The sequence below is a fragment of the Peromyscus californicus genome, unplaced genomic scaffold (genome assembly GCF_007827085.1).
Source record: "Peromyscus californicus insignis strain IS unplaced genomic scaffold, ASM782708v3 Scaffold_15__1_contigs__length_86483966, whole genome shotgun sequence".
Classification (NCBI taxonomy): domain Eukaryota; kingdom Metazoa; phylum Chordata; class Mammalia; order Rodentia; family Cricetidae; genus Peromyscus; species Peromyscus californicus.
The window spans coordinates 10,286,261-10,308,749 of record NW_026294447.1 but is presented as its reverse complement, the minus strand read 5'-3'; the positions used below and the strand labels follow the sequence as shown (position 1 = coordinate 10,308,749).

The following is a 22,489-nucleotide window of genomic DNA, read 5'->3' as shown; positions in this document are numbered from 1 at the left end:
CCGGCAAGGCCAGAAGAGGGGGTGTTTTGCAGGTATCTCAAACTCAGAGTGGCCAAACAGAACCCCTACATTGACACTACAAGCTTGTTCCACCTAGGCAAAAAAGTCTCATTTACTGACCAGGAGACACTGACTCATCAGGGTATCCAAGGAGAAAGCAGGATGTCTATGGGCTGTGGGTTTGTAATCCTCAAGTTAACATACAGAGGTGCTAATCCTGAAGGCCATAGCATTTGAAGATGAAGACTTGGAGTGACAGTGAGGTCAATGGGTTGAGCCTTCACAGTGGCACTGTTACTTTTGCAAAAAGAGGAAAGAGAGAGCTTGCTTTGGCCAGCTCTGTGAGGACCACCACAAGTGGCCACCGGCAAGCAAAAACCGAGTTAGCTAGGATCTTGTTCTTGGACTTCCAGTCTCCAGCCAAGTGGGAAATAACTTTCTATTGCTAAACCACCTACCTGTCTTTGGTGTTTTTGCTAAGCTTTTCTCCAACTCCTCATGTTCAACTATGAAGCACTATTGCTTTTATTACCTAACTAGCTCTCAGATTCCATCCACATTTTTTTTTTTTTGGTTGGCTGGTTAATTCGCTTCTTGATCTAATTTTTTTTTTTTAAGACAAAGTCTCCCTATGAGTTCCTGGCCTCAAAGTTTTGATCTTCCTCCTCCACATACTGAATGTCCTTCCTGCGCTTAAAGAGTTGTGTCCCCACACTGTTCCATCCACACCTTGCCAAGCTGTGAATTGGTAACTGGTCCAGGTACTTATGACTTGCCCATTACGGTAGTAATTCTTTACTCACTTTTATGCTGCTCTTCATAAGAGAAGATAGATGATAGATAGATAGATAGATAGATAGATAGATAGATAGATAGATAGATAATGAGCTCCCAGCTCCCATAGGAACTCAAACGTCACTCAGTAGAGGTGTTTTCTCAGTTGAGGTACCCTAGTCACAGGTGACTCCTGTTTGTGTCGACTTATAAACTAACCAGCACACACACACACACACACACACACACACACACACTGGCAGTGTGCCCCAGCAGATGTGTGCTCTAAGTGTCTTCCATGCAGGGAGGGAAAGTAGTGCCAAAAGAATGGTGTGAAGAGTCCCACACTTTGAGATCAACTGCATTAAGAAAGACCCGGGCAGAAAGGCACACAAAGGATACTCAAAACAATACAGGTTATTCCCGTGGATCTTGGTTGCCTACCATAGCATGAAAACAAGAACCTGTTGCTAAAGACACCACATACTTCAGCCACAGGACTTGGAAAACTCAAGCCAGCCTGACCGGAAGCCTCCTCCCTGACAGCTGGTTCCCATGGTGTTGGAAGGTGCTATACCAGCCGCAAAGAGAGCTGTAAACGCTGAGAACCACGAGGACAGTACTGGAAAGACATCCTCAGGGGTACAATGGTGGCATCTGTATTTCTGGGGCAACTAAGAGTTATCTAATTGGACCTAATGCCTGTTGACTGGAGGGAACTCAGGCCTGACACTGTAAACCTGGCCAGGAACCTGTGGCTAGAGACCATAGGCCCTATAGGAGAACCTATTACTACCATATTACTAAAGTAATATTGTTCCCAACTGCATTCTAAACATGTGTCCCTACATCCATAGATAAGGACAGCTCTCATGTCTCACCAAAGAAACTTCTTTCGAAGCAGCTGGAAACTATTAGGGAGATTCACAACAGGTCAAAATGGACAGTGTAAGTGACTATAGGGTCCTCAGTCTCAAATGGAATGTCTATAAGGAATATCAAGGAAGAGGGCTCGGAAAGCTTGTAAGAGCCAGAGGATGGGAACAACTGCAGTGTGATAATGTCTTCTAGACTATCATGGGATATTGCTTCTATGAACTCTTAGCAATAAGGCTGCCTACAAAAGATCTGCAGAGATCATACCAGTCCACATGTCCATGTGTGGAGGAAATTTCACAAGGCCACGACCTTAAATGAAGAGCTGCAGTCAATGGCTGCTGAGAGAGTAAGAACCAGCTGTCCTAGGTTGTGTGATGGTTTGTCTGTTTTTAGGGATGTGACTCCAATCCTAAGGCTCAATCCTAAACATAATGGCAAGTAAGGGCAACACTAATTGGGCTCAGTCAGTTTTACACACACACACACACACACACACACACACACACACACACACACACACACACACAAGAAGAAGAAGAGGTCATTAATTCAAGAGGAGTTGGTTAGGAGGATTTGGGAGGAGTTGGAAATGGGAGAAGGGGAATATTCCCAACATCAATTTTGGGCTTCCAGTTGAGCATGTTAAGTGTGCCCACACAGAGAAAACGTGCAAACACATACATGCACACACAGGAAAATGGAAAAAGAACAAAATATAAAAACTCCATGCCAACACCATGTAAAGAACTTGACAGAAAGGTCTTAGTTCTAACGCAATCAGTCTCATACATGCGGCATTGCAGTAGGAACTATGGGTCTGGAGCCATTAATAAGTCATGGAGTCAATTTAATGACCAGCTTTAATGAAAAAGACTAGATAACACGGAATGTGAGCAAATGTGGTTTTCCTTGTGTGTGTGGAGTGGTTCTAGGGGGAGCTTAGTATACAACAGGGCAGGAATTCATTATTCCTATTAGGACGATAGTACAAGATTAAAAGATTTTCAGCTAGAATAAATGATATTATTTCCTCATCTCTGAAGTGTAAATTATTGCTCTGCTCCAAAGGGAAGGCTCACATAAAACATTTTCACATTTTTTTCACATATGAAATGTTGTATTAGTAGGCTATTCTACTAGCCTTTTTTTTTTCTTCAGTTAAATGTTTTTTTGATATATGTGCTCACAACATAAAGTCAGCATGGGAAAAACTTGGACATACATTGTCAACGACAATTCTGGAAGTGTTATGGTAATGAATACAGCTCAAAACAAGAAAAGTCTGTGTTTCTTGAAATTTTGTAATCTTTATGGTGCTACTATAATAGCTTTTAAAGTGAATCAAGACTGGAAGGGAAGGACAGCATCTCTGTTACCATGGGGACCTTATGAAAGAATCATCACATAGGACAATGACCAAAAGCAGGGAACCATTTTTTACCGGCTGTTGCTGCAGGAGGCTAGATCAAGAGCATCAGCTCCGTCGCTGGCACAGCCCTTCTGGTTATTCTTTCCTTCCCACCTACAGTACAGCGCCTGCACCAGGCTCGAAGCGCCCAACAATCCCAAACTACTTAGCTCGACGTGTTATCTGTCTACAATACAGTAGCACAAATAGGAAACAATTTAGGAAACGGCCATGAAACTGACAAAAGCCCAGAGGAAAGGTACACACCCTGCCAACTCTCACACAAGCTACCATCAGGGAGCCCTTCCAAAGGGAAGGAGGTCCAAGACCCTAAACAAGAAAGAGAAGGCGCCTCTTTCTCTGAATTTGAACATGATTAAGGAACATGATTCCCACTCCAATGTGTTCTAAAAGCACTTCCAGAGAAACATGGAACAAGAATATTTATGAGGCTAGGTGAAATCAGGACTGTAATACTTTATTTTTAAAATGACATTCAGGACCTTCTGAGCAGCTTGCTTGGGGTTTTGTTTTTTGTAAGGCTCACTGGGGCTATTTTTTTCTTTTTCTTTCTTTTTTATTTTTGTTTTTGTTTGGTTTGGTAGCCCATATTCTCTGGCTAACTTAACCAGGCTCACAAAGGTAAAACAGCTACCTAAGTTGAGAGGGAGGAGCCTGAGGCTCAGAAGATCAATGGACTCCTCCGAGACTGCTGTGCACCAACAGTGAACAAGTAAGCATCATCAGTGGCTTTAGCTCTCCTTCCAGGCCGTGTGCACCACAGTATGAAGCACCAGAACAGAGGAGGACATGCAGGAGATGCAGAGAGGTCTGGAGGGCATTTTTAAGTGGGTGATCAAGAATACTGGAGTCACTGCCCATGGAACTCGTCCCAGAGAAACAGAATCAAACAGATTGAGAAAGAGAGCAGCAATCACCTGGATTCTGGCAGCCTTCCACGAGGCATTCGCTAACTTCTGATTTTAGTTTCAAACCACGTGGGATATGTCACAACAAAAGCATCTCTCTAGTAAGCACTTGCTACCCCTTGATGATGTTTTGTAACAAAAGACACATTTGGTTGGAAGAACTCTGCAGAAGTAGTACTGGTAAAGACCTTGGGTAGCACTTACCCCCAGAGCCCAGGATCAAAAGGGTTAGACCATGTACTTCCAGTAACACAGTGAACAGCAGTGTGTTGATGAGAGCAGGAGCTCATTAGTTTTACCTAAGACATATGTGCCTATCATCATACCCTAGCTCTCACGCTGGACCACTGAGCCTCACCCTCAACCCTGACCTTTTTTCTCCTGGCAATATTGGGGACTGAATCTATAGGCTCGTGCTTGCTAGGGAAGTGCTTCAATGCAGCTTATTTCCAGTCATTTATGAATACATGTATGCACGTGTGTATATGTTTATACTAGGTCTTGCTAACTTGATCATGCTAGCCTATAGTTTGCTCTGTAGTGCAGGCAGGCCCTAAACTTGAGTATTGCTTCCTGAGTCTTCTAAGTAGCTAAGGTTATAAGCAGGTCTATATCACCAAGCTCAATTACTAATAGATTTTTTTTAAAGGCAAGGTTCTTTATCCCTGAGGACTAAATCCTCACTAGTAGACTTTCAGAGAATCAGAGAATAAGTGTAGATTGTGTTATGCTTACTCATCAATTCAATATTAAAATAATTCCTATGTGCCCAACTTGAATGTCTACCCTGAAACATCTTACAAGTACAAAATGTAAGTATTTTACCCATCATATTACTGTGTATATAATCATAAGTTATACAGACATTTATATACATGACCATACTTAAGAAGCACCACTGCAAAAATACACACTATACACTGAAACTTAGGGTATAGGAATAAGGAAATTGACTTACTTACCTGCTATGAGGCAAATATAATATACATTCCCCTTAATAATAGAGAACCGTAACTCAGATTTTTAAAATGTTTAAGGACTTTGCAATCTAAGCAGCTCCCAGTACTGTTCACCATGGTGAGAAACAGAAGTCCACATGTAAGTATCCTAGCAAAATTTTCAACACACACCCGCCTAACAGATGGGTTCTCAAAAAACAGCTAAGCATTCCACAAGCCAAATGCTCAAAACTTAATAATAAAAGATGATTAACAGTCTTGAGTATACGACATTGCATAAATGAGCACCTCAGCAATAATTTGGGGCAGAAACTCCCTCTGTGGTCTCACCTCTCACCTTCTTACCACCTCCCTTTCCCAAACATGCACACTCTCTTACTTCCTCCTCTACTCTGCTTCCCAAGTCTATGTGTCTGCAGAAAGCCCCAAACACTTGACTGATCATATCCGGTTGCCATTCCAGGAAATCCCAGAGTGGCTCTTAAGCCTCTGCCCACAGCTTGCAAAGAAAGGCGAGAGAAAACCTAATCGATATCAGCACCCCAGCTGTGACCTGGCACATAAGGAAATCTAGAAAAATAAATGTCATCCATAATCTGTATAATTTAACACTTGCAAGAAAACAACCTCTGGGATCGACTCCAATCGAGACAGTGTTGCCTGGATGGGTCTGAGATGCCTGAACCAGGTGCCAGGACCGTTTGGGAGGCAATGCCCTCTGGTTCCTCATTAGCTTAGACAAGGAAATGCTTTCTCCCTTGCAAGGGTTATCTGATCCCCCAAAAGGAGGAGGGAAAGGAGAGAAAACAACCACTATCTACACCTCTCTGGGAGAGCCCTTTGGCAAGGGCTCACCTTACAGCCAGAAGCTGGAAACCCTTCTCAAAGGTGGGTACACGACAAACTATTGTCTTTATAACCAGTCACAGCACAGAACCGAAGCTCATGTAAAATATGACTTTGTTTAATCATAGAGTCCCTTCAGTAGATGAGTCCCATCCCTAAGCGAAGTGGGGGGTGGGGTGGGGGGGAATCTCTTGTGATTAGGACTCCCTTGAAAGGTTTTCCAGATTTTTTAAATTACAGGAGAATGAATTCAGAACATAAACACATCTCTGTATCATCTAAATCACTAGGTCCGTCCACAATAAAAACAAGAATGCCAATCGGCAGGACGGGGCATTAAAGGAAATGAAGATTGTCAGTAAAATCTATAATGCTTTCTTTCTATTAGACCTTCTGGGAGGTTATAATTGCATTTGGCCGCTTCAGGCTTGTCAGTGAGCCTGGCTTCTTAATAGTCTCAACCCTAAAAGGAGTGACTGTCGAGGGGGGACCCAGCTGAAATCAAACAACAAAAAACGGGAACTGTAATCCTCCCGAAGAGGGAGGAGGGAAGGGAAGGGAGCCCCCTGTATTCATCAGTCAACATTAATGTCCTTTGTTGTTCACCTTTGCAAATAACAGTGAACGCTATCCGGTTCCTTTTTCTCCCAAATCAGTGCCAGAGTAGTCCTCTCCTAAAAGCTGCCTCCCAGCATCCAAGAGCCAGGCTTTCTGACCCTCCTCTCCCTCATCACTTTCCAGTCGGCCTCCACGACGCCCACTGCGCTCATTCCCTGGTGGAGAAGGTGTCCAGAAGTAAAAACGCTGCCGAAATCTCGGTCCCCTTCCCAGGACCAAAGAGCGCAGCAGCACAGATGTTGAAATTTACCAACCCCCGCCGGCAACACACACACCAGACACCAGGGAGGCCAGGGAGGAAGGAGGCTGCCTCCCGGCTCCCTCTGTCACAGGGGCTGCCGGTCCAACATTCCGCACTCTGGGAATGCCGACCCCAGCCGCAGGGACTTCGCGCCTCCCTACTGTTTGGGAGTGTTCTCGCTGCGGGATCGTGGTCTCCCTCAGCACCCCAGGAAATCCTTGCAGCCCACTGCTGCCTCTCTGCCGTTGTGGGCCAGCATGGGTTGGACCGAGAGAAACCCTGTTGGCCTCCCCGTCCAACTTGACACGCAACACGCCCCGCGGCCGCTCCAAACTCCGCCAGCGGAGCCCGGGGCTGCTGTCCCAACGTTCCGGGACCGGGTTCGAGGCGTGCTGAGTACGCGGTGGGGAGCGAGACCCCAGCGCGCGCCCCTCGGCGGCTGCCAAGCCCGGGACCCGCTGCGCTATGCCAAGACCTGGCATTTGCAGCCTGGAGCGGGGCAAGCTGCGTGGGGACAAGGACAGGAGCGTGGTAAAAGTTCGCCCGCGAGCACTCACCCACGCCGTATTTCTCGTGCTCCGTAGGTATCCACATGGCTATAAAGGGCGCCGAGGGGCTCCGGGCTATGCAATCCCCGCGCCCCTCCAGTGGCTCACAACAATGCACGGCTCCCGAAGAGCAGCTGCGGCGCTGGAGCGCGGCGGATCGCGCGGGCTGCGGCTCTGGGCAGGGGCAGCGCCCGGGGCTCCCGAGCGGGCACTGACACTACACGGCCGAGGCTGCGCCGCCCGCCGCTTTGCCGGCCGCGGCTGCTCACAGCCCTGCGACGCGCTCGCGGGGACCCGGCGGCGCAGTCATTGTTCTGATTCACTGAACTAAGCGAACACGCCGGGGCACTCGCGGGCGCACCCCCGCCCGTCAGCGGCTCAACCAGCGCTGCCTCCCCACCACCCACGCAGCATGCCGGGAGTTGTAGTTCTTGGTCTCCGGGCGCCGGAAGGGGGCGAGGCTTCAGCGGTTAGGGGCGGGGCAACCAGTTAGGCTCGCCGCATCTTATTGGTCCAGAATGTGACGGCCCGGCATAGGCGTGTAGGAAATCACCTAGTAGGTCGGCATGCGACCCCAGACGCGTTTCTATTGGTGAATCCTCTCTCCACTCCGCCCATGGCCCGCCCCTTTCTGCTGGGCCAAGTAATGGCTGCTGCAGAGGCCCAGGGGCTCTGTGAGGACCAGCGGGAGAACGCTGCAGGGGTCCGCGGTGGAGTCGGGTACGTGGATCATGAAGGTGAGTGCGCTGTCCCTTGGGTGCCGGTGATCTGTCTGCATTTTCCCGGTGCTCGGGGTGCATCTGGCCCCCGCTCGGACCTTAAGAGCCGGTCAACTCTGAGACCACCTTGGTGCCGGGAAGAGAGCCTCGGGAGGGACCCAAAGAGATGGGTGGGGCGGACGGTTGCCTGGCTGAGAGTGTCTTGGTCTGGAGGAGAAAGGGGAAGACTTGCCCTCCCGGCCACTGGGAAAGCTCCTTTCGCTGTCTTCCGGGTTGGAATTCCGTGCTTTGCACTTGCCACCGAGTGGGTGTGAGTCTGGTCTGGGTCGCACGTGTGTGATTGTAGTACTGGGATTACCAGCTGTTTCCTAGCCAATACCATTCGTCCTGCTTGGTTTGCTGTGCTTGGCTTTGGAAAGGTGTTTTATTTAGTTTGGGACAGGTTTCCAAGTTGGAGACTGGTCACGGCTCTCCAGTACTTACTTGCTGGTTGCTGGTTGGTGTACTCTCCGAAGGGAAAGGGTGTGTGCATCTCAGGTATCCTTTGGCCCTCCAAAGGATAGACTCTCCAGAGTTGAATGTGGAGCCTGGGAGATCTTAAGTTCTAAATTCTCAGAGAAAGAGAAAAGAGAATTACATGCACTCCGGCTTTCACTGAATATTTAAAAGGTGGTTTTGAAAGTCATCACAGCTACTTTGTATCTACCTGACTTTGATGTTATCTTCAGTTCCACTGTAGAGATCAAAAATCAAATTTTGAAAGCCACACATAGACCGCCTTTTTCTTTTGGTCTTGTTCCACTTCTCACCGGACCCCCTTTTGCTTAAGTGTATAATTTAGCACACCAAGTTCTCTTTCCTTAATGGATATGATTTGGGGGTTGGTTTTGGTTGTTGGTCCTTGTTGGTGCTTTTTCCTTTCACCTTCACAGCTAAATTGAGATTTAGTACAAAGGTTGTTTTTTTTTTTGTTTTTTTTTTTTTTATCTCAGAGCAGAGAAATGAAGTGCAATTTTTTCCCACTTCCCAGGAGTGAAATTCCCATCGTATAAGCAACCTATCATTGGGTTAGCTGTATACCCCATTCTTACATAACAGACTTACGTTTTTTCCAAATTATCAAAGTTCCAGAGGGCTACCATTTTAAGATATAAAGTTGGAAGCATTGATAACTTTTTCTCATGGATTAATTTATTTTAAAAATTTGCAAATACTTCCAAAACATAAAATATTTAAAAGTTATGAGTTACCTTACAATTCATTAAAAATATTTCAAACAGTTCATTCAGAGGCATCATTTAGATTTAAAAAAAATAGTAAAGCCCCTCCACTACACAGATGCTCTTATAAACTTTGGTGCATATTTTTACTAACATATTCCTTTATAATATACATCGTTGTGGAATATTATTTTAAGATATGTTAATTTGTTTATGCTGTGGAACATTTGTTTTAATGATGCAAAGATGTGTTGTATTCTTTTATGTTGCATTTGTTTAACTCTGTGAAGCTATGTTACTGTGCCTGTCTAAAACACCTGATTGGTCTAATAAAGAGCTGAATGGTCAATAGCTGGGCCGAGAAAAGATAGGAAGGGCTGGCAGGCTGAGAGAATAAATGGGGGGAGAAATCTGGGAGAGGGAGGAGATCAAGGAGCAAAAAAAGGAGAGGAGGATGAAAGGGGCCAGACACCCAGCTACACAGCAAGCCACTGAGTAAGAAGTAAAGAAAGGTATACAGGATTGAGAAAGATAAAAGCCCAGAGGCAAAAGGTAGATGGGATAACTTAAGAAAAGCTGGCTAGATACGAGCCAAGCTAAGGATGGGCATTCATAAGTAATAAGACTATGTGTGATTTATTTGGGAGCTGGGTGGCTGGCCCCCAAAAAGAGCAAAGAATAAAAAACAACCAACAACAATATGTGGTATAGTTCATTTTTTAATAAAAAGGATATCTCTAGTAAACTCAAAGATCTACAACTTTCTTCTTGTTGTTTATCAAAGATATTGTTCCATATCAGAACATTTGTTGTTTTATTTTTTTGGTGACTACACACATATACCATAGAACAGATATTCCATACTTCAGCCAGTCTCCTATGTAAATTTTACATAGATGTTAGTTTTCTGTCTTTAAAAAAATCATCATTCATATTCCCCAGTAATATCCAAGTGTCCTTTATCCAATACTTGATCAACTATGAGGAAATTACTTATCCAGGACCAGTGTTGAAATATGGTAGGACTGAATTAGGTGACCAATGAAAGCTTAATTTTAGGCTCCAACTTATTTTCAGCAAAAGTATTTAAGCAGTGTTTGTAACAGAAGTGTCCCTTTCCCTGTTTCAGAACTGCCCAATATTATCATTGATTTGTAGCAGTGACTGGGAGAGCTTAATGGTTGGTTTTTATGTCATTTTTAGTAAGTAAATTTGTCATTTAAAATTCCCCTTTAATAATGTATCATTTCATGACTTTATCAGAATTCTTTTTAAACCCTGCAAAATGGGACACATATTTTAGATGGGAATAATTGCATCAGGAGTGTATTTCTTCTTAGGCAGGCACTTAAGTTATCAAGCATGTCTTTCTCTGTAAAATCACACACCTTTTTAATTTCTGGTACACTGCATCTTTTCAGAGGTTTCCCTCTAGTTCTAATTAAAATGTCAATCTGTGTGTTTAATATCCCGAGACAGAAGGGCCTGAGGAGTCATTTAATGGAAATCTTTGCAGTTCTCTAAAATCTCTGCTGGAGGGAGTCACTAAGTGGAGTGCTGGTGTACACAGCTCCCTTGCCGACACTACTGTGCCCTTCTTTTGGTCCGGTCCATTCCTCCCCCAGTCCCTGCACTGGTTGGCTCTCAACAAAACTGTCTTACTTTTTGAGAAATACCAAAAAGGCAACTTTGTTGGCAACACGGATAAAGAAAGAAATGGCACCAAGTGTGCACCTATCCTCCTTGCTAGTTCTCCAGTGTGCAAGTTACCCCATTGGGTGCTGAGACAAACCCCGGATGCTGTTGCTAAGGACCTGGGACTGAGCTGAGAGCTATGGATGTCTGCTGAGGCTCATGTGGAGAGGAAATTAAATGACAGGGTCGGGCCAAGACTTGAACATCCCTGCTTGCCATTCATTTGAACAGAAACTAGTTTGTCATATTGTTTCCTAAAATTAAAAACAAAAATTAGGGTTTGGGTAGATGGCTTAGTGATTAAGAGCACTTGCTATGCAAGCATGAGAACCTGAGTTCCTGTCCCCAGTACCCACATAGGAGCCAAATGTGGCCCCTTGTGCCTGTAACCCTAGCTTTGTGGGGTGGAACAGGTAGGTGGGTCCCAGATGCTCTTTGGCCAGCCGGTCTAGCAAAAACAGTGAATTTCAGGTTCAGTGAGAATCTGAGGCAAATAAGGTACAGTATGAAAAAGGAAGATCCCTCATGACTTCCTCTGGCCTTCCCATTCAGGTGTACAGGTACTCACACCACACACACACACACACACGCACGCACGCACACGCGCGTGCGCACACACACACACACACGGTAGCAAAGAAATTCAACATCTCAAACACTTGACTGCTATATGAGGCTGTTTATTCTAAACTGGTTTTTAATAAGAAATCCATTAGATCATGATCTATGTAGTTTAGCAATTGACACTTTTAGGATGATTTTGTGACTAGAGTGATTTCTTCTGACAATGTTTACCTGTATTGTAAGATTCTGGCAATCACCTTGATTGTTTTCTCCAAATGAATACATAGTAGATGATGATTGTAGTGTCTGGATCTATGACATTATAGTGTATGTAGAAGAAGTGGGGGAGGGTAGCAAGTGAACTCCTTGCTCTTGTGTTTCATAATCTGGTAAATAGCCTCAAGTCTAAGCTAGAAACCTGGGCAGCATCTTTTGAGTCCCGTCTTGCCCACAGGCCCTGAATTTGATCACCTACCAAGTCCTACTTCTCTGTTCCTGGGATGTCAGTGGAATCTGCCCTTCTTGTTCATTTCTGTAACCACTATTTTGATTCTATTTCCAGCCCTCACCATCACTACTGATTACTTATTTGTTTCTTGCACCTCTAAGTCTGAGCTCCAGATGGAAAACCAAGTCCTTGTTGGGCTTGCTTTTGTCTGTCTGATTTATTAAATATCTGTTGATATTTAATAAATGTTTGACCTGAACAGTATTCCAACCTCCCCCACTGGAAAACCTTCCTCTTGACCTGTCTGACACTTAATTTTACCCCTTTTAGCCTACCTTTGAAAACAAATCTATTTTAGAGGTCTCCACTGGAAATCATTGTAACTCTGCTGCATGTGTAAGTAGGTCCAGCTTCTCTAGGTACTATTTACTGTCTTTTCAGCCTCATCTTCATCCCTTTCCCATGACTATCTCTTCACTATCTCCTTCTCTTTTCAGACTACAGTTACTTGTTGGCATCTTCACTTACTAAACCCAAACCTTATTTACTTTATATCCATCAACTGTCAGAGCCCCATGCATTAAGGGGTAACAGTTTAAATGCTTAGAATATTTGTGAAACTTTATTGAAACATTGCTGCCACTTCAAGTGGAAGAATTGAAATGGGATTTAAAAAAAGAGCAAGGAAATGATTTATGTTTGTGAAAGGTATACATACCAACTAGCAGTGCAAAGTATTATCAGAAGGTATTTTGTCAGAACTAATCATGGTTTGCATTTGATGTTGTTTTTCTGCCCTTTTAAAAAATGATCTTCTAATATTGTTTAGATAATGATTAATTTTTTAGAGAATGCTTTAGGTCTGGTCTTTAAATCTGAATTCTGTAAATGAATGACCTGCCACGTGAACCTTGACTTGTGCCTCCCATCATCTATATGGCTGGTAGCCAGTTTCCTACAGGCTTTCCTCTAAGTCCCTAGCATTCATTCCCTCTAGTCTCTCTTATGGCCATGGAAAGAGGCTTAGACTCTATTTGAGAAAAGCTCTATTCCAGTTTTAATTCTGGCATCGAATAGCTATTTAACATAGAGGTTTGCTGTATGCTCCACATTAGTGAAAACATACACAAATACCAGCCTTGCAAAATTCCTTTGAGTTACATATTTATGAAAGCCCTGTACATATTTGTGCTATAGAGTTAGACTTCGGTAAATATCAGTTGCTCTTATTATGGAGATATACCTAACTGAACAATAAAACTGCCTGGCCTCTGATACTGGATCTAGGTAAGAGGTGATCTAAGCTATGGTGTAACCCTGGGGAAGCTTGGGAATGCGCCCATGGTAACTGCTTATGCCTGCAATACCCTTCTGGAATGTGGGGGCTGTCACAGTATCTGTCAAAGAGCAATGTGCTCACATTGCAACTATGTGCTCTGAAGGCCCTTTACATAACTGTCTATACTGTTTCACCCTACACAGTACCACCTTCCCATGCCACACATCCTCCAGGACTCTTCTGTCAGCTGGGATGACTTTGCAAGGGATGGGCCTGAGGGTGTCATGGGAAAAAAAGAATTATAGAAATATGGTCTTTGTATATCTTGTTTGGTACAAGGACTTTCTTTGAGCATCTTTATTTTCCTTTAATACAGGAGACCCCACTCTTGGCTTCAGAGAGGAGCCATTATAAAAGGGACTGTTATAGTAATAGTGGTGGTGATGATGGCTTACGTTTGTGAAGTGCTATTTCATGTACTTACTGTTTCAAATCACTTACAGAATTCATCTTGTTTTGTCCCTTTTATTTATAAATGAGGAAAATGACTTTAAAAAGTGGTGTGTGCAAGGTCACACCATACCTGAAAGAGGGCTTTTATCCAATGCACAAGTATAACAGTTTGACATGGTAACTAGATTCTATTAGCTGAAGTCTGAAGCTGACATTCTAAAACACAGATAAGCGAGTGTTTCTAGAGCTGGGTAGTATGGTACAGTGGAGAAGGTAAGATCAGACCAACTTAGGTTGGAATCCTGGTTACTTACCAGCTTCAGGCCAACCAAACTGTGACCCTCCTTCTGCAGCAAGAGCAATATAACTGTCCTGCTGCAATACCTGCAGTTTCAATGTAAAAATATGCGTATGATACAGTCTTGATTCTGGTGGACACTTTTGCAGTATCATAGTGAACTTGTATGCAACTCTCTTTGTACTAATGTAGTTCTGCCATTCACATAAAGCAGTAATGTTCTCCCCAACACACATTCAGGTCTCCATTTTGAAAACAAGATGTTTATCAGAGTCACTTAACAGAAATCGTGCTTCTAAATGCAGATGAAGGTATATAGAACTAGACGTTGGACATTAGCTGTCATCTGCAACAGCTGGATACATAAAGGCTTTTTTTTTTTTTTTTTTTTTTTTTTTTTTTTTTTTTTGAGACAGCATTTCTCTATGTAGCCCTGGCTGTCCTGGAACTCACTCTGAGACCAGGCTGGCCTCGAACTCACAGAGATCCACCTTCCTCCTGGGTGCTGGGATTTAAAGCTTGCACCAACACCGCCAGCTCATAAAGGTTTTTATTAGCTGTTCCTGACTAATGTCCCAGAATTAGATTCAGTGTTGTCTCAGCATTTCCACTGCTGTGATAAACAGACACCATGACCAAAATCAACTTGGGAAGGAAAAGGTTCATTTCATCTTGTAGCCCATCATCCAGGGAAGTCGAGGCAAGAACTGGTGCAGAGGCCGTGGAGGAGTGCAGCTTACTGCCTTGCCCCTCATGGCTTGCTCAGCTTGTTTTCTTATAGCACCTAGGACCGCCAGCCCAGGGGTGACACCACCCACAATGGTCTGTGCCCTCCCAAATATATCACTAAGGAAATGTGCCACAGATTTGCCTACGGGTCACTTTTTCTGGAGACATTTTCTCAATTGAGGTTCCTCTTCCCAAGTGGCTCTAGCTTGTGTCAGGTTGACATAAAACTAACCAGTACTGCTGTGGTTTATCTAATGAACACATCAGACTACAGAACTGGCATGTCACTCACAGTTCCTTGTAGGCTTGTCACCTTGTACTGAAACAAGTATGTTCTGCTGACCTTGACTCCAACGGGAGCAGGGTGGCATTTTTCAGCAGTGATGATGATCTCGGTGATTCATCTTCTGTTTTTCTTTCCAGCTGATCCCATCTTTCTGTGACTAGTGCCTTTTGTTTGCAAAGTGTCCAATGGAGGTTAGGTACAATCTTTAGCCATAGGAACCCCAAAATGTTTTTTTGAAGCTAAACAGGACTTAATCTTTCTTTAGTGTGGGAATCATCAAATGACAAGCAGAATACTTTAAGACCATCTGGCATATAGTTAGGCTTTCTCCATGTTTAGCATATTTTAAATAATAAATATATTGAATAAATAAAATACACGGAAGGAAATGTATGGAATAATAGTCAAGACTGGATTCTAATGTTGACTATTCTACTTTGTAACAGAATAAACTTAAGAAAACCTTTTTATCCTCTGAACCTTAACTTCATCAGAAAAAAGTGGTACTGCTAGTGTTATTAAGCACTTGAGTGATATATGTGGAAGTCCTCTGAAACCCTTGAGAGAACAGAAATGCAGGCTAAGTGCCAGCCGAAAAGGCAACAGTGGGCACACACCTGGGAACTGGACAGTTAAAACTGTGTGACCTCGAGCAAATCAAGGGACCTCCTTTCCATTGTTACAACTGAAGTGTGGCCAGCAGGGGAATGGGGTGTCACATTTATAATTCAGATCCTGTACAATAAAAGAGTTGGAGGGGTGGCTCTTCTTAAGACACAGGACAAGATTTCTTTGAAAATGCCATCCTCCTGACTGGTGGAAAATGACCAGAATGGGTCACTCCAGGAAGGGGGGAAGGGCCGCTCCTTCCTCTGATTTGGGGCTTCCCTCCCATATACGTCTGTGGAAAGCCTCTTGAAGCTTTCCTCAAAGGTTTGCTCTCCTGTTTTCTTTCTGTAGTCACTGAGATCAGAGTCCCCCATCTGGTTGCATCTGCTGCTGCTGCTGCTGCTGCTGCTGCTGCTGCTGCTGCTGCTGCTACAAAACTCCGACTGTACCTTTTCTTTATTAGGTGTTTTTGTTTTGAGACAGATTCTCACTGTGTAGCCGGGCTAGCCTGGAACCTGGTGTGTAGACCTGTCAGCCTGGCATTTGGACACTGCCTCTCCAGCACTGGGGGCTGCCAGTCTGTTTGTGTTGCAGTGTGATGACTGAGCCCAGAGAATCCTGCATATTAGGCAAGCACTCTGCCACTTACACAGCCAGCTCCGGGACATATCATCAAAGCAACCACAGACAATACAAAAAAACGGCAGTTCTGCAAAGTTCTACTAAGACAAGTCCCTGGTTGTAAAAAAAAAAAATTAAAAAATTAAAAAATTAATTTCAAAAAAAGCCCGTAAGTCCAGAAATCACATAATTTCTTTTGCCTTTAGTCTCAGGGAGAGTATCATTCTGTGAGTGGTGTCTTATTTAGGGTTTTTATTGCTGGGATGAAACATTGTGAACAAAAAGCAAGTTGGGGAGGAAAGGGTTTATTCAGCTAACACTTCCACATTGCTGTTCATCACCCAAGGAAGTCAGAACAGGAACTCAAACAGGGCAGGATCCTAGAGGCAGGAACTGAGGCAGAAGCCATGGAGGGGTGCTGCTTACTGGCTTGCTCAGCCCGCTTTCTTATAGGATCCAGGACCACCAGCCCAGGGATGGTCCCCGCTATTGTCACTAATTTGGAAAATGCCTTACAGCTAGGTCTCATGGAGGCATTTCCTCAGCTGAGGCTTCTTCCTCTCTGATGACTCTAGCTTGTGCCAAGTTGATGCACAAACCCAGCCAGTATACATGATGACTGGAGACCAGCTTCTTGCTTCTTGCTGTACAGACAAAAATGAAGAGAACTCTTAGGCCTTGTCCACGGAGTCTCTGTTCTATGCAGTCAGGCTCTGCCTCCCTTTCTCAGCAGAACTCATGGCCCTTTATGTTTCCTTGTTGCTCCTGAAAAAAAGTGCACACACTTAAACCGTGGTGTGTATTGACTTGGGAACTTACTAAAGTTTGTAAGTGGCTTCATTTGTAAAAGGAAGGAATTGTTTCACATCTGGATTTCTCCAACACTGTCCTCATTTCTTAGTAGAAAGATGGCCTTTCTCTTTCCCATCTCATCCCTAATTAATGCTTTTATCTAAATACATAGAGATACTTGATTTTTTTCCCCCAGTAAGGACCTGAGAATTGTAATTGTGGTTATTTATTTAGCACAGTCTTGTGTTGTATAACAGACTGCTCTTCACCAGTAATAGCCAATTAGAAAAGAAAATATCTTGTACACAGCTGATCATAATTACCATTAGAAAGCAATTAATAGCAGGAGCTGTTGTTGGACTGTAGCATAGCATCAATCAGTCTGTCTTTTCTAAATCGCCATGTAACTAATTTCCTCAAAGAGAAGAGAGAATGAGAAAAGAAGGTGAGAGCTGGAGCCCCATAGACTTTCTCACAGACAAGTTTATGAATGGCTTTTGAAAGCGTTTCCCGTGTGCAGCCATTGATGAGAGGAAGTATTGCAGATAACTGACCGGGACCCTCACTGAGTTATTCTTCCAGCAGCAATGGGAAAATACATAGAAAATAGGGTAAATGAAGAGCTCACTAGAGAAGGACTCAGAAGACCAGAGTCTGGATCCCACTTCTGCCTCTGACTGATCTCTCAGAAGTCATTTGTACTACTGGCCAACATTTCCTGGGTGTAAACCAGAGAGTGAAAGTGTATTGGAGTTCTTTCAAGTGCACCTTCCAAATACCACTTTAAAAAAGCAGTGGGTTTACAGCATTTCCTGGGGTCTGTAAAGAGTGGGGGACATCACAGTATTTCCTCAAGGATTAATTCCACATCTAATCAGTTGTGTCAGGTTAGAACCATGGCCAAGAATTGACTTCTGGAGTCCCTCACCGCAAGACAACATAGATAGATTGTTAGACTGCATCTAATCCCACTCATTCAGAATCAGCAGTGCAGATCTGAAAGAGTGATTGATGGCACCGAGGCCTCATTCAGACTGCTTTATTAAGCACCTGCTATGTGGAAGTTTCTATATTGTAGATGCCATGGACTACAAAAGTGAAAACAGTATTGGTCTTGCTGTCCAAGGTCTTAGCACCTACTAGGAAAAATATAAGAGCATTAAATAAATCACAGAGTAGGGGGTTCTGGAGAGTATCAGAATGATGGGGAATTGAACAAGAAAGAGATTGTTTCTAGCAAATGGACCTAGCCCCTCAGGATGAGTAAAACTGGACGTGTACAGACAAGAAAAAAGCATCCCAGTCCTAAAGAGCCGTGAGAAACTAGTGGCAGATGCAGCCAGTGTGGCGTGGCTTTATTCTGCTTAGAGAAAATGAGAGAAGCAGGAACAGTGGAAGCCAGGACTTATTGTCCCCGATGTTGCAACTTAATTCTGTAGAATGTAAAGCTTAAAAGTTCCAGGGAACTAAATGACAAGATCAAAGATTAGCCAGGGAAAGGGAAGTTGAGTCAGGAGTTAGCTGAAGAAGAGATAATGAATAACCACATCAGACTTTAAAATATGCCACTGTTTTTTCTGTTTGGTTTGCTTGTTTTGAGTTTTGTTTCTAGGATTTTTTTTTTATAATTGACAAAGTTACATATATTTATGTAAAACATGGTGTTTTATATCATGTAAACATTGGAATGGCTATATCGAGCTAGTTAAATCTCCATTTCTTCCCATAATTATTTTATGGCAAGAATATTTACAATCTCTTTGCAGTTTTCCAGTATACTGTATAGGATGTTGCTATTGTTAATGACAGTCACCATGTTGCACATGAACTTACCACTTCTGTCTGACTGAAATTATGTGCTCTTCACCAACATCTCCCCAGTGCAAGCTGGCAGCTCCAGCACTTGGTAACCACAGCTTCCTATCTGCTTCTACAAATCAGTCTTTTTCACATCTCACATGGATGGCATGGAAATTTCACCTTTTCACCCACCTTATTTTACTTAGCATGCCCTGTAGGTTTGCCCTACTGCTACAAATGGGAGGATTTCCTTTGTTCCTTTAAGGCCCCACATGTTTGTCTATTCATCATCTGCTGATGGGCATTTATGATAGTTGCCTATGTTGACTACTATGAATACAGCCACAGTGAGCACAGACGCGTCGTTCTTGGTCTAACACACTGATCCTCTTTCCTTTGGATATGCTCCCACAAGTAGAGCTGTTAGATCATATGGTGATTTCACTTCAGAATGGGGCGGGGGGGGGGGGGGGGGGGGGGGGGGGGGGGGGGGGTGGGGGAAGGTCTCCATCTCTTTTCCGTAACAGCTGTATCATCAACATATGCAAGGAGCCTACCACATCCCTTCTGACATGAGTTACTTTTATCTTTTTTATAATAGCCATCCTAACAGAGTTACAGATTTGAATAGTATTTCTTTGTGAGTAGTTTTCATTTTCATTTACCTGTTGGTTAGTTCCAGTGTCACTAATAACAAACTGTTCACACACCTTTGCCTAGACCATTATCCCGAGTGTTTATCGTTTACCATTCTAGTTGGCCATGTGAATCTGGGAGAGTGAATGGGGCCTAGAAATGAGGCCGACTAAAGGCTCATGCAGTAGCCAACTTTATTCAAAGCATCGGACATTTATACTCGAGAGTTAAGAGTCACCTGAGTAAGGTTTACAATCACAAGAACAAGCTGCATGTGGCAGAAAACGTGTTTTTCCATAAAGGCCTATGAATAGCAACAGCTGAAGTACACTCACTCCTCTCCACTCCACCTGGGAGGAGCATGAAAACACATTCCAAGAACAATTCTGCATTTGGAAGAAACTGAGGTCACAAGATTCTTGTCATGTTTTCTTGGAGTTTTCTCCCAAGCACTCAGAATTCCCCTCACATGACTCCATTCTTGGACTGTGTTCCTATATTTGTTTTTATTCTCCCCTCCCATGTGCCCACACTTTCTCTCTTCTCATCTCACCCTGCACCTCCCTGTCTCTCATTTTCTGTCTTCAGGTGTTGTTTTTGATTTGTGTGTGATGTGTGTATGTGAACTGGAGGGCCCACATACCACAGCACAGGTGTTGAGCACAGAGGGCAACTTCCAAGAGCCTGTGCCCTCCTTCCACCATAGGTTCCGGTAGTCCAATCTCAATCAGCAAAGACTTTACCTGCTAAGCCATCCCACCAGCCCAGGTGTTCCATTTGGGTTGGTTGGTTGCTTGTTTGGGGTGGGGGATAAGATTCTAGTGTCTTTCTTTGGCTGCATATCTCATTTCCCTGACATCATTTATTGGAAAGACTGAAAGGCTCTCTAACAGGCCCAAGCTTTGCACACAGGAGACAGCAGATTTTGCCCTCTCTACTCCCCTCTCCTTTGCTGAACAGTTAGATTACATCCCTAAAGGTCCATTCCCTTATTTGTTCACTGACATTCCTGAGACTAAACACCAAGGTCCAACAATCAAAATTTGTTATTTGGCTACACTGGCTACCTGTCCAATCAGAACTTACCAGCTCACCCTAGCACAGACTTCCCCCTTTCCTCCTTAAAAACCACTTCTGCAAAAACACCTGCTGTCTGTCTTTGTCCGGCCAGAGGGGGTTGCCGCCCCCCCCCCACACCCCCATTCCTCTAGGGTAATAAATCTCCTTTGTGCTAAGAATTTGGTGTCTGGGTGTGTTCTGTACCGACTGGTGGGGGGGGGGGGGGGTACTGCCCATTCTCTATTGTATGTTCTTGGCGCCTCTGCTCTATTTCATTCCATTGTTTCTATGACTGGAGTTTCATGTGATTTTGAGATCCAGTGGAGTGAAACCTGCAGTTTTATTCTTTTTGCTCAAGATTGCTTTGGATAGTCTTTTCTGGTTCCATATCAATTTTGGGATTGTTTATTCCACTTCTGTGGGGGGAAAAATCTATAGAATTTGATTGGGGATTGGGGTTGAGTCTATAGATCTCTTTACACAGCAGGACATTGTAACAAGATCAGTTCATCCAATTTGTGAATGTGAGATCTCTTTCCACTTAGATGTGTCTTCATCACTTTCCCTTAGCAGTGTTTTGCCTAGAGCCTCTCACATGTCCATGAGCACTCTATGTGGGGTACTTCCCCAGCTCTTTTTTTCATTCTTTTGAGATAGGGTCTTGCTAAATTGATCAGGATGACCTTGAACTTGCTCTGTAGCTCAAGCAGGCCTTGACCTTGTGATCCTTCACCTTGGCCTCCCAGGTGATTGGACTGGGAAGCAGTGCTTTCAGTCTCTGGAGAAGTGGGCAAAGGGCCCTTTCAGAGCCATTGCCTTCCTGGCCTGGAACTGAGGGGGGCGGGCCTCTGGAGGGCACTAAGGTGGTCAGATATCCCTCTTAGCCTTTGTTAGTGAGACTGGTTTAAGACCTCAGCTGTGAGGCCTGCATCCAAGTTAGAGAGTGTTCTCAGGGTCCACAGCCAAGACTGAGGTAAGCAGGCCTGCCTCCCAGAATGACTCCTTCTGAGCCCCTGGCTGATAGTTTGAATATAAACCCAGAACCAAACACAGCTATAACCAAACTCATTAGGCCAAAGACTTTCCAGGTTGGGACCCAAAGACACATCGGCCTTCTAGGTCTTGGCTTCACGGGAATTTCACAAATACCTGCCTAGATTCCAGCACACTCACAAAACCACTGTTATCCAGGGGCAGCAGTGAGATTGTGTTTGCTGTGTGGTGGGCTTATGAGTATTCAGTAGAAGTTTTCTTCCCCTGCAGTCTTGCTGGCCTGGAACTCCCTGGCTGGAATTTTAAAACTAGGAATCAGAGATGACCTTCCCTGTAAGAAGTCTTTCATAAACAATTGGTGTTACAGTCTTCCTTCTCAAAAATCAAACAACTCAGTCCTGTACAGAAATTCTTAAAATTAGATAGATGTGTCGGCAGAGCTGACTGTTCATGAAGATTCCATTTCAGTAGACTGGCTTCTGCTTCACCTCTGTCCCAAGGAATGCTCAGCCAACTCAGGCAGAGCCCATCAGAATATGAGAGGCTCATCAATTGCACATTCAGGAATGCTTGCCTGTTGTAATGAGACAAAAGAGACATCCATGTAGAACTGTACTCAACTTCAAATAGAAGGGAAAAAAGATTGGGGATGTTCAAGGGTTGGGAGATAGAAATTTCTGAGAGAATGCAGAGGGGTAAAGGGAAATTCTTACTGAAAGCTGACCAGGGTGATCAGGTACACTCCAGAACTGGTGGAAGGATGGAGAATTTGATCAGATATGGAGGATGATAAGATACTGAGAATTTCTGTAAATTGATCTAACTGGATTCCAGCTAAAACTTAGAGATGTGGGCCGGCAAGGGCCAGGCTTCCTTAAGGAAGGGTTTCGGGGGAGGAGAGGGCTTTGTCCATAGTAAGGACACAAGCAACATGTAAAGGGACAGGAATCAAGTTATTACAGGCCATGTAGGAGCAGGTTTAGGAGACCGTGGATTCTGGGTAAAGTATCAGGTCAGTTACATTATAGATTGGGTCAAGAGATGAAGGATTCAGTTACTAGAAAAGGAATACAAGTTGAGATTTGA

General features: G+C 44.0%; 2 protein-coding genes across 5 annotated transcripts in view; one reads left to right on the top strand and one right to left on the bottom strand.

The window, feature by feature from the left end:
• The window catches only part of Dock4 (dedicator of cytokinesis 4), a 430,242-nt gene extending 422,680 nt beyond the window's left edge, over positions 1 to 7,562 (bottom strand). For 2 of the 4 annotated variants that reach the window (XM_052738382.1, XM_052738383.1), the window contains exon 1: positions 7,212 to 7,561. In XM_052738382.1, the coding sequence (XP_052594342.1) occupies positions 7,212 to 7,248 (37 nt within the window). In that variant the 5' untranslated portion in view covers positions 7,249 to 7,561. Of the gene's footprint in view, positions 1 to 7,211 lie in introns of all 4 variants that reach the window. The other 2 variants (XM_052738384.1, XM_052738385.1) reach the window with 2 other exon arrangements.
• Positions 7,563 to 7,803: 241 nt separating this feature from the next.
• The window catches only part of Znf277 (zinc finger protein 277), a 135,601-nt gene continuing 120,915 nt past the window's right edge, over positions 7,804 to 22,489 (top strand). The window contains exon 1 of the mRNA XM_052738386.1: positions 7,804 to 7,939. Coding sequence (XP_052594346.1) covers positions 7,819 to 7,939 — 121 coding nt within the window. The 5' untranslated portion in view covers positions 7,804 to 7,818. The remainder of the gene's footprint in view (positions 7,940 to 22,489) is intronic.